This window comes from Eleginops maclovinus, chromosome 21 (genome assembly GCF_036324505.1).
Source record: "Eleginops maclovinus isolate JMC-PN-2008 ecotype Puerto Natales chromosome 21, JC_Emac_rtc_rv5, whole genome shotgun sequence".
In the NCBI taxonomy this organism is placed as follows: Eukaryota; Metazoa; Chordata; class Actinopteri; order Perciformes; family Eleginopidae; genus Eleginops; species Eleginops maclovinus.
Genome location: NC_086369.1, coordinates 7,142,270 through 7,155,127, shown reverse-complemented (window position 1 = coordinate 7,155,127; position 12,858 = coordinate 7,142,270). Strand labels below are relative to the sequence as shown.

At 41.5% G+C, this 12,858-nt stretch overlaps 1 protein-coding gene across 1 annotated transcript in view; it reads left to right on the top strand.

The window, feature by feature from the left end:
• Positions 1–12,858, top strand: part of myo3a (myosin IIIA) — a 57,975-nt gene that overhangs the window by 37,924 nt on the left and 7,193 nt on the right. Inside the window, 15 exon segments of the mRNA XM_063912129.1 lie at positions 1,656–1,809; positions 2,248–2,336; positions 2,451–2,580; positions 3,656–3,738; positions 3,936–3,977; positions 4,707–4,787; positions 5,634–5,714; positions 5,825–6,030; positions 6,122–6,233; positions 7,229–7,391; positions 7,480–7,566; positions 7,921–8,044; positions 8,131–9,397; positions 9,468–9,534; positions 9,537–9,611. Of these exon segments, the coding sequence (XP_063768199.1) occupies positions 1,656–1,809; positions 2,248–2,336; positions 2,451–2,580; positions 3,656–3,738; positions 3,936–3,977; positions 4,707–4,787; positions 5,634–5,714; positions 5,825–6,030; positions 6,122–6,233; positions 7,229–7,391; positions 7,480–7,566; positions 7,921–8,044; positions 8,131–9,397; positions 9,468–9,534; positions 9,537–9,611 (2,761 nt within the window).

Here is a 12,858-nt window from a genome sequence, read left to right as displayed (position 1 = left end):
TTTGTTAATGTTAAATGATTTGGTCTCACCCATGGAGAGGAGCTATAAATCATCCACAACGAGGGTCAATTAGGAGTTGAAGACAGTTAGCATTTGACTTAATCTCACTCCTGGGTATTGTTGGCGTCAGGCCCAGAAATACACTTGTCCTTATACTTCCAACCTATAGACAAAGCATGGGGGGACTGCATTGGGCTTTGGCATTAAAAACATTACGCAACATCTAAAATGGAGCAGATTTCAATGTTGTGTTTACATCGAGTAATGTGTTTGCATCGTAGGTTTCCTGATGTGGATCGTTTAGCTCACAGTGTGCAGGTCAGGCGAGAATAAGCTCGCTGATTGGATGCTCACATTTTGTCTTTTCCTCTCTGACTAGAAGTCTGTAGTTAGGTTGATGGGTCATACTAGGAGCTCTGAGTCAGTGAGGTTAGATGAATATATACTACAGCCTTAAGCCCAGTTTGTCCTCATGACCAGGTTTATCTGAAGGGGGGGAAGGGAATTGTGTCACCAAGTACATTAAAGGTCCCCTATTATGCAAAATGCACTTTTTGCTGTCTTTTATACATAAATATGTGTCCCCGGTGTGTAAGGAGACTCACAAATTGTCAGAAAATACAACCCTCTCTCTTTTCCTCCTTACCCACATCTCTAAAAACGGGGGTAGAAAAGAGCTGATCCAGATTTGCCGATACGTCGTCGAAATGTAGGCTGGCTTTACATTGAACTCCTGGCGACGTCCCGCCCATGTGACACCTCCCAATCTATCTCCCAAGTTTTGTATAGATATTGCCCTACAATATATTGTTCAAATATAGCATAATAGGAGACCTTAAAACTAAAGGAAAACTCCTTCTGGCCTGTTATTGTCTGCTGATGACTTCAGATGGCTACATTAAAGGTTTTTCAGCAATAGAAGCATGCCATTAAGAAAATAATAGATCAGAAAATTGCTGGTAAGAAAACAAAATGGATTTAAAATAAAGGGCACAAAACTATAACAGAAAGAACTGCATTGCTTGTCAACATAACAACGTACAAAATGAACAGGACAAACAGCATCTGACTGTAAATGCTGGTCTGTGCAGCAGGACACATATAATCACTGCTGACAATCTGTGCTTTCTCTTTATTACTCCTGACAGAAAGCATTCAAATGTAAGCTCAAGTATGAATAGCAGTGATCAAGGTTACACATAAAAGAGAGATGTTTGTTTTGGGTTGTTGAGGTCTTCATTGCCTTGGTCAAGGAGGTTATGTTTTCTTTGTTTGGTTTGTTTGTGGATTTGATTCAGTGGGGGATACACCACAGTTTTTTTTCTCACTTTTGTTAACAATGCATGACAGGAATTTGGTCGAAATGTAATGCCAGTTTACATTTTTCCTGTTGGCATTTATCTGTTTTGGCTGCTCTTCCTGCCATAATTCCCAGAACCTTTTTGGCTTTGATGGAGCCGGTCGATCCCTTACCATTTATCTGTCAAGTATTAGGGGAAATCTACACCAAAAAACAGAGATGGGAAGATCAGATTTTAAAGTTGCATTCCTCCCAAACCTCACAGAGAATAGTGTTGGCTTCAATAATGCAGAAAATCCAGGAGATTGTCTTATAGAAAGAAAGGACTTAAACCATCCATGCCATGTCCTTCCAGGATGAGTACCTGAATGAGGAGGTTGACGCTCGGATGATTGAGTATGAGGACAACCGGCCTCTCCTGGACCTGTTCCTGCAGAAGCCAATGGGAATGCTCTCCCTTTTGGATGAGGAGAGCCGCTTCCCGCAGGCCACCGACCAGACCCTCGTAGGTCAGTGTGTTCACATCATGATTCTTGCCATCTAATTTGGGGGAACGTGGAGCTGGCAGAAACCATTTTTGTCATTTGATCGCTCTTGTATTTTAATGTTGAGTACTTAACAGCCATAAAGTTTCAGTTTAAGCCTGCTGCCTGCCACTCGTTTGTTCAGAGCGCCGTAAAAACAAAGCTGTCTATTCCGTCTGACGGTCTATTTTCATATTTTTGGAGTAACCATACCCCTTTTGATGACCAGAAATATTGTTTTAGGCATCACTTTAACATTTCACGGGGGAAATCAGGAATTTGGTATGAGGGCACATGCCGAAATTAAGATGGTGCAGCACCCCTGCAAAACCCTATAGCATACCACAATCGTGTAATTCTGCTGAAATCATATTGGTAGTGGTTGTGTGGTTAACCATGTTATACTTCCTTTGAAATGTTAAGAGAAATTTGAAGATAACCTGAAGATCAAAAGCTTCTGGAGACCAAAGAGGGTGGACCTTGGCTTCGGTATTCACCACTACGCTGGAAAGGTAGTTGATATCTGATTTTATATTATGTGTGCACAGAAGCTTTATTTTAAACTAACGCAGCTTAATATGTGTTTGATTTTACATAATTACTCTCCCTCTCTTTCGACTTCTCAGGTGATTTACAACGCTGCAGGCTTCTTGGCCAAGAACCGAGACATGTTACCAGCCGACATCGTCCTGCTGCTGAGGTCGTCAGAAAACGAGCTCACTCGCAAACTTGTCACCCATCCGCTCACCAAAACAGGTAAAGCAAATAGGAAGAGAAAGTGGTTTGCAAACTGTTTAAAAGCAGCACTTAATACATACTTAACGTTGAACAACAGGTTATTGTTACCTATTGTAGCTAAGCTTTCCTCGAGTCTGCCAGACTTTTGTTTCAGAAACTGTTCTTGGCAGGGAGAGCAGCTTTTTTTTGGCAGAGCAGGCTGCGTCAAAATCGAATCCCATAATCACTCTTTTAGTTTAGTCTTAAAGCTTAAAGCTGTTTCTGTTACACTCCTAATCAACAGTAACGTACACTACTGACCCCCTTTGCTATCGGCTCCACTTATCTCAGCTTTTAATCATCAATCACAAGTTTAATCTTTTTTAAGACAAGGACATCTTATTCTCAAAGTAACCTCACTATCGGATCCGGACAGATAGGAATATGCAGCTCTCTTCTTTTGGATAATAATAATAATAATAATAATAATAATAATAATAATAATAATAATAATAATAATAAAATTATAATAAAGCTTTATTTATATAGCACTTTTCATACAGCACATGCAGCTCAGTGCTTTACAAAATGGCACACATCACAAGTTAAAAACAAACACAAGAAATTCCCCTCAGATCTCATGTTTAAGACTTTTTCAGAGACATGCAGCATAGCAACAAAATATAAAATTTTAAAAGGTTAGGAGACCTGAGGTAAAAGGTATGATAATAAAAATAAAATGCAGTAAAATAAATAATATTCCTCTCGGAAGAATAAGCCACAAGGCAAGTGAAGCGCTGCACAAATATTAAAAAAAGTAAATGTATGTGTACGATAAAAATAAAAAAAGATAATAATAATAATTTAAAACTCTTAAATAAATAATTTAACTCAAAAGACCCATAAAATACATAAAACAATATAGAGTAGGTAAATAATAAAGACCAAAAGACGGTTTAAAGGGGGGTGTCGATAATAAAAAGCTAATCTAAAAATATCTGTTGTTTCAAAAATGAGTTGGATACGTTCCCTCATCGTATGTCCAACCCTTGCCTGGTGGGCAGGGCTGTTTTTTTGTGAACAGACTCTCATGCTCTCTTTGTTTATTCCACAGGCAACCTTGCCCACACAAAGGGTAAAGGCATAAACACAATGCGCAGCCCGCGGACCCCGTCACGCACCATCACCTTCGCCAAGGTACCCACAGCAACATCCGCATTATCACTGTAATATCTTCTTCATCAAGACCTTACCTTGAGAAGTCGATCTTACTGCCAGAACTCAAAACGACTGGGAATGACAATTAAGCCCCTTTATTTTTTACTGATTATAGCTTCTCCTTTTCTAACCTTTTCTGTCTCCTTTTCTCCCTGCCTCTCTTTCTATTGTAAAAGATGGGAGTGCTTACTTTATACAATTCCTTTTCTTTCAGTGAGGTAATCAACATATTCACACTGTTTGTTTTTGTGTGTGTCCGGACACATTTACTCACTTTAGATCTCCTAAACTGTAGAAAAATATCCCCAAATTGTAGTGGTTTGTGTGTGTCATTTTGCCCACCATGTGTGCCACCTGTAGACTCTTCCCCATCTTCATTTAGTCCACAGAATGTAGAAGTATGCTGTTCCTTTATATTCATTGCCGCGTTGTTGTTTTTATAGCGCCAAGCCTTATTGTCGGGGTTTAACGCTTCACTTTGGTTGTCTCAGTTTAAAGCCAATCGGAACATCTAAACAAATTCACACACACTGCTATACACGATTCCAGTTTTTGCCCACTGTAAGGCCTGAGGCAATTGGTTCACCAAAAAGCAATTGGTAGTAGCTACATTCAAATGAACTGTGTCTGATGAGATCTTGAATCTTATTTCCATTCATCTGCATATGTTAGACAAAAAGCTCATCAAAGGCTCCGCTCTTTAGAGACACAATGAGACCTCAAAATGATGCAAGCAGTAGAAGGCTGATGACTGGCTTGTTGAAATGTTACGAAATACTGCGCAGGTTTAGTTTGTGTCAGTTATAGAATTCTGTGTTGTCTTCCCAAGAGCAAATGCTGTAGTAATTTGTAGCTAATTAGAGCTGTAGAACACTCAGCCGAGTTGTATTTATGCAGATAGCATTTGTGTTTACGTTGTTTATCCAACTTATGCATCTCTTTTGCAGCCTTCTCGGAAATTAAAGCCCGTCTCTGACAAAATAAGCTCGCCTACTGTGCCACTCGATGACACAGTACAAATCCAAACGGTGATTGGCAAATTCTTAAAGGAAGATGAAAACAATTTGATAACAACATTTGAGAATTTGAGCAGATTTTGGATTGTTGAAGATGTGAATGTCATACATGTGTGCTGCAGTTGACACTTAAACTGTTCATTAATATTAGGCAATATTCCTGATTCAGGCCTCATGCATATTGACGTATTCCCCTTCCACCAAACCGGTTCCAGGGCCGGTTCCAGGCTATAACCTTAAGATCTGGTTCTTCCGTTTCCATCGCAGTGGAGCTGGCTCTAAGCACCGAAAAACAGTTCTTACATAGGTGGCCTCACTCGGCTTTTCCAGCAAGAACCAAGACACTTACGTTGGAGGCGTGCGAGATTAACCTGAGCAAAAACTATTCATGGCGAATACGGCAAACAAAAGTGAATTAATGGTAGACTTAATGCCGGTGGACGAGCTGGACTGCAGCGGTCGCTAAATGCTGCTTTGCCACATTAGTGAACCATGGCACTCTGGAAAAAAGTATAAGGTTGGAGAAATAGTTCTTTAATTTAATCTGGCTTCGTATGATCAAAAGCAAAACGATCATCGACGACCCGACGCAGTCCCCCATTGTTGTTGTTGTTGTGAGCGACGTTGGGGAGAAAATCAGCAACGTACACGGTGATGTCATGATTTGGCATCAGTCGGGCTCTGGGCGGTGGAAACACAGAAAAGACCAATCACGGAGCTAGAACTGGAACTGGAACTGGTTTGGTAGAAAAGGGGCATACAAAATCTCCCCTACTCTCGTGAGGTTATAAAAATATGTCAAGTCCAACACATGAATAATTTTTTATTTCTGACTAGCTTTCTGTCTGTTTTGTTTAGCAGGGAGAATCTGGAGACACGCCTTACCACCCGAGAGAAACCACCAACATGAGAACACAGACAGTGGCCTCCTACTTCAGGGTAAGATTTCTATCTTTATTCGCTGATATCTTTGTTCAAATGTTGGTTAAAATGTCTAAAAACGTAAACCTTTGCTTAAAAAGCTTTATTCTTCGTGTACTTTTTCCTAGTACTCTCTGATGGACCTGCTGTCCAAGATGGTCGCAGGGCAGCCTCACTTTGTGCGCTGTATAAAGCCAAACAACGACCGCCAAGCCAGTAAGTTTGACCGGGAGAAGGTTCTGGTTCAGCTGCGGTACACCGGAGTTCTGGAGACGGCCAAGATCAGACGGCAGGGCTACTCTCATCGCATCCTGTTTGCTAACTTCATGAAGAGGTCAGCACAGGAAGTAGAGTACTAAATTGATGTTGCATTGAAAGGCAACCAGTGTATGATAAGTGTCAGCTGATCTCACTCACTGTTACAGGTACTACATCTTGGCTTTCCATGCTGATGAGGAGCCGCCTGTGACTCAGGAAGCATGCGCTGCAATACTGGAGAAGGCCAAGCTGGAGAACTGGGCAATGGGGAAGACCAAGGTTTGTAGAGAGCGTTCATACCGGTCAAAAACAAAGCTTTGGCGTGACATCAAGTTTGTCATTCATTTAAGCCCGGCACAATTAGCATCCGGTCAAAATAAGCAGCTGGACAAGGATTTTTGTTAATATGTTTGTCATCGATGCACCGGAATAATTTTGATCTATTGAGGAGAAGCAGGAGCTAATAGCACTTACAAATCCCTGTTGCAACCTACGACTTTGTACATGTTGTGTTATACAGTCTGGTAACACTGAGTGGGAGCATGCTTTCAGATCTGGCTTCAAGCCCCGACAGTCTCAATTTAAATGTCACTGAGCAAGACATTGAGGCCAACATTTACCCAGGATTACAGAACCTTATTCACTCACTCTGTGCATGGGCTTCCCAACAACACTCACATACAAATAAAGCCTGTGTGAGCTTGTTTGTGATTACACAGTGATATTGTTACGACCTTAAATATTAACCATGAAAGCCAAGCCTTCGCAAATAAAGACCGGCCTATTTTCTTGTACTACATGTACGATTGTTTGCATGAGAAAGGACATTAATGTATTGCACAAACCTACTATCTGAGCTGGAGACTACTTACTCTTTTCAAGTGCTTTCTTGCACACCATCTTGACTGACATTGATTATTATAATTAAGATTTAAACTTGTGGCTCAGGTGAGTTTGAATGGTAAATGGACTGTATTTATTATAGTGCTTATCCAGTCTTTAGGACCCCTCAAAGCCCATCAATCACCCATTCATACAGAGCAATGTGCCACTTGCTCAAAGTAGCTAACATTCAAAAACGTTCTCATGCCATCGAGAGCTCATGGATGAATATTTTCCCCAAGAATACATCCACATGTTGACTGCAAGGGCTGGGATCGAACCCACGACCGCACCACCTCCCAGCCGCAGTTTAGTTGATAGAAATAATGCAATTTGCTGTCCAATCCAGAATTAGAAAGTACAACATAATTACTATGTGTCCCTACTCTCAGGTGTTCCTTAAGTATTACCACGTGGAGCACCTGAATCTGATGGTGCAGCAGGCCACTCAGCGGATCATCCTGCTCCAGGCTTACGTCCGGGGCTGGCTGGGAGCCAAGCGATACCAGCGGACATTAAAGGAGCGAGAACAGAGTGCGCTGGTGCTGCAGTCAGGTCAATAAACACTCTGTCCACTAGAATATTAAGCAGTTATTATGCTGTTTTTCAAGTCAGGTTTTAATGTTTGTTGTACTCTCTCCAGCTTACAGAGGTCATAAAGTTCGGAAGAAGGCTGCCGATGACAAAAGCAAAGCCAAATATGAGGCCTTCATTGTCCAATTTCAGGCCGGTAAGAACAATCTGAGATCGAATCTCCCTTGAAATGTCTATAAGAAATATCTTTTTATTTGAGTTAACTTCAATTTTCACTGCTATCACTGTCCATGTTTTACTGTATTTGTTCTGTTTTGCTTTTATTCTACATTTTTTATTTTCTTCTTTAAATTGTTTTATTTAAATTGTAATTTATTGTCCGCTTAACTTCAAGGGAATTTCATTGGGAAAACTGTTGATGTTTTAGATTGTTCTCTTTTTATTTTTAATATTGTCATTATGTTTTCTTTTGGGCATGAAAGGTGCTATACAAATAAAGTTCATTATTATTATTATTATTTGCTTATGTTCCCCCTTTCCCCTTCTTCAGTGTGCAGAGGCTATCTTGCGAGAAAGAAATACAAGGAGTTGGTAGATGAGAAGAACAAAGCTGCAACCAAGATCCAGGCTCGCTACCGAGGGCACAAGGAAAGGAAAAGCTTCAAAAGAAAACAGTATGAGATATTATATCTACATAACATAGCATGGAAAGAAAGGTGTTAATTGTTTTGTGATAAAAATATACCTGTTTGGTTTTAAGGGAAGAGAAAGCAGAGAAGGCCCTTAAAGAAAAAGAGGAAGAAGAAGCAGCTAAGGTCACCAACGAAGAAGACTCCCCTGCCGCCGCCAATGAAGCAAGTAATGAGGAAGACGAAACCAAAGCTGCTGTGGTTCTCCAGAGCAACTTCAGGGGCTACAAAGAGAGGAAAAAGTTCAAGGAGAGAAAAAAGACAATAGCCAGCACCGAATTAGAGTCGCCACCAGATGCAGCGGTGGAAGAAACCGGTGAGTCTACCAGCAAAGAACAGAAAGAGGGAAAGACAGCTGAGGAGAATGACGACGAGGAAGAGAGCACGTATGAAGCCGAGGAGAATGACGACAGCGATCACACACAGGTGCCAGAAGATGACGACAATACGGAAATTGCAGATGTGGCGGTGATTGAGGAAGCACTGTCAGCAGACGCTGGGAGAGAAGGGCAGGAGGAGGACAAGAGGGAGGAGAATGAACCAGAAAACGCAGCAGGAGAAGAACCTGTCAATGTAGAAGAGGAAACCAAGGCTGCCACCGTCCTGCAGAGTAACTTCAGAGGTCACAAAGAGAGGAAGAGGTTGCAGGACGAAGGCAAGATCCCAGCTAGGAAACAGAAAGCAACGAGTCCCGCTGGTGGAGAGGAAGAGCCCACAGTGAGCAGCCCACCAGTAGAGGAAGGCACAGAAAAAAAAGAATCCAATGAAGCTGCAGATGTCTCTTCAAGTGATGTCAAGTCAGATGACCAGGATGAGGCCAAAGCAGCAGTGGTGCTTCAGAGCAACTTCCGCGGCCACAAGGAGCGCAAACGGCTCGAAGAGGAAGGAAAGATCCCAAAGAAGAAGAAGAAGGAAGTAGAAGAGCCTCCAAAGGAAGAACCACAGGTAACGCCAGACAAATCAGTGCCAGAATCCCAGCAGGATGCTTCCCTGGAGGACTCGGGGGGACTGGATGAGGAAAAAGCCGCCACAGTCCTTCAAAGTAACTTCAGAGGACACCGGGACCGAAAGAAGCTGAAAGCAGAGAGGGAAACGCAGAATAAAACAACGGAAGAATCAGAAGAGGAGGCTAAAGAGGAGGAAGAAGCCCTGGATGTTGAAGATGTGACGATAGAGCGCAAAGACGAGACGGCTGCTGAGAGAGAGAGGCTGGAGGAAGAGCAGGCCGCAGTGAAGATCCAGAGCAACTTCAGAGGGTACAAAGACAGGAAGAACCTGAGGGCCAACAAGCAGACTGCACAGACAGAAGCTGAGCAGCTAGATAGCTTCTCCAAGGAGGTAATAAACACATATTATTCTGTACCCCAATCACCACTCATCCTCACACTTACGTATTCTACTTTTGCAGATCGCAAAGACTTCTCAGGACTTCATGGCGCTGCAGCAGAAGTTGAAAGAGATCATCCAGGCCCATCAATCAACCCCGAGAACAATGGCATGTTTGTGAAAGGAAAAGCGATGAATGGCTATCCTCTTCAGAATCAACAATCAAGTAAGATAATTCAGGAAGAAAAACAGATCATAAAGCACTTAAAATAATTCAAAATGATGGATTGACCCGAGGTTAATGTTCATTTTTGGTTGTGTTAAAGCCCGACAGATAATTGAAGAAGACAGGGGACGACATGTATCTATTATTTTGATCTATTCATTCTTCGTTTTATTTTACAGCACTAGCCAAGGGTTATCCATCACCGGCTAAATAACGTTCAGACACATCCACCCAGATAAGCCAGAGTGTGTCATTTCCTGCCACTCTGAAAAGAAAGGATTTTTATAAAGTCCTGTTTTTAAATATCCAGGATTTGACGCAGGATGAATTGTTGCCCCTTCAACGTGGTCCAAGTTAAAGGTGTGTGTTCTTGAGCCACACTGTTCTTGTTACTCTATGTAAAAAGGGAGCAGAGCTTTTAATAACCTCTCGTTGATGTTATCATCGTACGCCCCTCTCTTTTCTCTCGTGTGGCTTGATTAGATCAGGAAACCTGCGAGAGTCAAGTGCCAACACAGGACGCGCTTCTCTACCGAGTGTGTCGTAAAAAATAAAAAATGGATTTGCACGGGCGATAGGTGTAATTGCTTTCGGGGTGGTGAGCGAGGGGAGACAGTAAATTGATCCTAGCAAAACGGAACTGGCAGCTATAATCTCGCCGTCATCCTGGGTTCAGATTTTGAGAATATAATGTAATAATGATGTAATAATACATGGCATCGTGATTATTCTCCAGTTCATTTCATTTTCAGTTGCCTTTCGAGTTTTACTGCAGGCATAAGGTGGGCTTACAAAATCTCTGCGTCTGTGGGAGTCACAGCATTTAAATAAGTGTTGTGCATGATTTGTAATGAAAACTCATAGTAAAAGTAGCGATCCCAACTTTTACTATGAGTTTTAAGTAACCGTACTCTTTCCCTAACCGTAGCCAATGGGTTTAGGTCAGGGTTGCCCAAACTCTTTTCAAAGAGGGACAGATTTGATAATGTGAATATGCCCAGGGGCCAATAGTCCCTTCTGAATTTCTTATACACAGAAAAGTAACAATACAAATACACTATTACATTTTCACAATTTATTTTTCAAATGGCAATGTAACCAAATATAAGCCACTCAGAAGAACAACTCTATACACAGAATTCTGACTTTCATTCATACCTGGAGAGTCAGATAACATTAAACAAACTATATGGAATATCTTGGGTTTGACCTATTTTTAATAAGTGTCATAATGCCAGTCATAATCAGGTCTGACCAATAATAATCTACAGTTCAGTCCGCTATAGCAAGAGTCCGGTTGGTTACAACCCCAACATAAGTTCAATCTAGTTCAAGGCAACTCAAAAAGGTCCACCTGCAAGAAAGAACTCCAGGAAATATCAAAACAGAAATACAGCGTCTTTAACAGAAAGGGCAAACGCTAATACCAGCGGCTTAAATTGCCCTCGTTACACTTTTCAATAATTTTCAACTTTTTACACTCTGTATGTCTACCAGCTAGTGGGCCTAAATAATACACAATAAGACCGAAACTGCAGGTCGTATTAAATCTGACCGAGTTCCGTGATTGGTCCCCGGGACAGACTTTGGAAATGCCTGGTTTAGGTAAACCTAACCATAACTGCTGACATGTTCCCAACCTTGTGAAGTCCTTGTGAGTAGAGAGGAGCCAAATTATGCTGACTACAGATACATCAGCCATCGGTGCAATTGTACAATATCACAGGCAGACAGATTATGTTAAAGGCATTCATTCTATTAATATGTTTGGTGTTTCTCTCTTTCCTGTGGTGGGTTATAAAGGTTATTGTGTATTTCAATGGTCTGCAAAGGCTTAAGTCCCAAAGTAACATGTGGATGTAACATTCACTCTTCTATTGGATATTGCGTCAACACATTGTACGTGATAGGCTCAGGGGCGGGACATCTCTTAGCAGTTGACTAATCACAACAGAGACCGCCAGCTAGCCAATCAGAGCAGTGAAAAGAGGTGCTGCACAGGCACTATGAGAAAAATAATGAGCTTGTTGAACATTAAAGCATGGAAACAAATCACAGTAGAGGCACAAAATACAATTTGAAACCTGGAAATTAGCATAATAAGGAAAATGACATACATGCAGTTGCATTTGTGGATTAGATGTACTGCTGTCTGATTTAATTGTGAAAGACCTTCGACTACAACATTGTACACACATTACTTTCCAGAGTTTCCAGTGGAGTACAGATGTTCCTTTAATCTGGGCATGTTCGCCCTTTACATGCTTTCCTTGCACGGCACACTGCCTGAGGTAAAGCAGAATAAATTATCTGCGAGGGCTAGTGCGATTTCCTCATACATTATTCTTCCCAGCCCCTCTTTGTCATCTCTCCATTGACAGTCCTAAGCTGTTAATTTCATTGCAACAATAATCCTCATCAGAAATCATTTGTGTCACTTACAATGAAAGCAGAAGGCGGCCACTCGCATTGTTCTCAATGGGGAAAGGTCGTCAAATGTTAATCACGTTTTGTGGGCAAGCGTTTCCAACAATTATGGTAGGAATTAATAAGAGGGTGTGGAAAATTGGCTTTGGATGTTTGAGCAATACAGAATGACCTTTTAGATGGAGTTGTTCAATAATATTATAAACGTTTACATCTCCTACCTGAGGGATTCTGAACATGATGGATGGCTGTGTGTTTTCCTCAGTGATTAATAATAAGCGACAAGCAAAGGTCATTGTAATATGATAATGGCAAATACAATCACATGCCAAAAGAGGAACATGGTAACAGTATCAGCCGTGACATGTATGATGGATTGCAACACATCCACTACTGTATGGTGGTGATGTGCATGAGACACAAACACATCCCTCTCTTTGTGTTCCATTCAACGCGGGTCACAAAGTTATTGGACGCTGTTTGTCGGTGTCAAAGGTTGACACGACATCCCTGTTGGAAAGTTAAAACTGGACAAAGGCCCTAGGGTTAAACTGCAGCATGTATGGAGGGCAGCTCAATAAGAACAACAAAGTCAAAGGTCACTGTGGTGTAAGCTCACACCCAATAGTCTCTTTTATCCAGCCAGCCGTGATGATCCCACTGGTTCTGGAACATGATGTGCTGCAAAAGGGACCACATGCCAAACATGGTGTACGTTCATATAACTGACAAACCCCCTTTTATGTAGTTTTCCCATCCTCATTTAAATCCATTCACAGTGAAATAAAATAGGTGCATCATGTTGTTAAGGTTAAATATT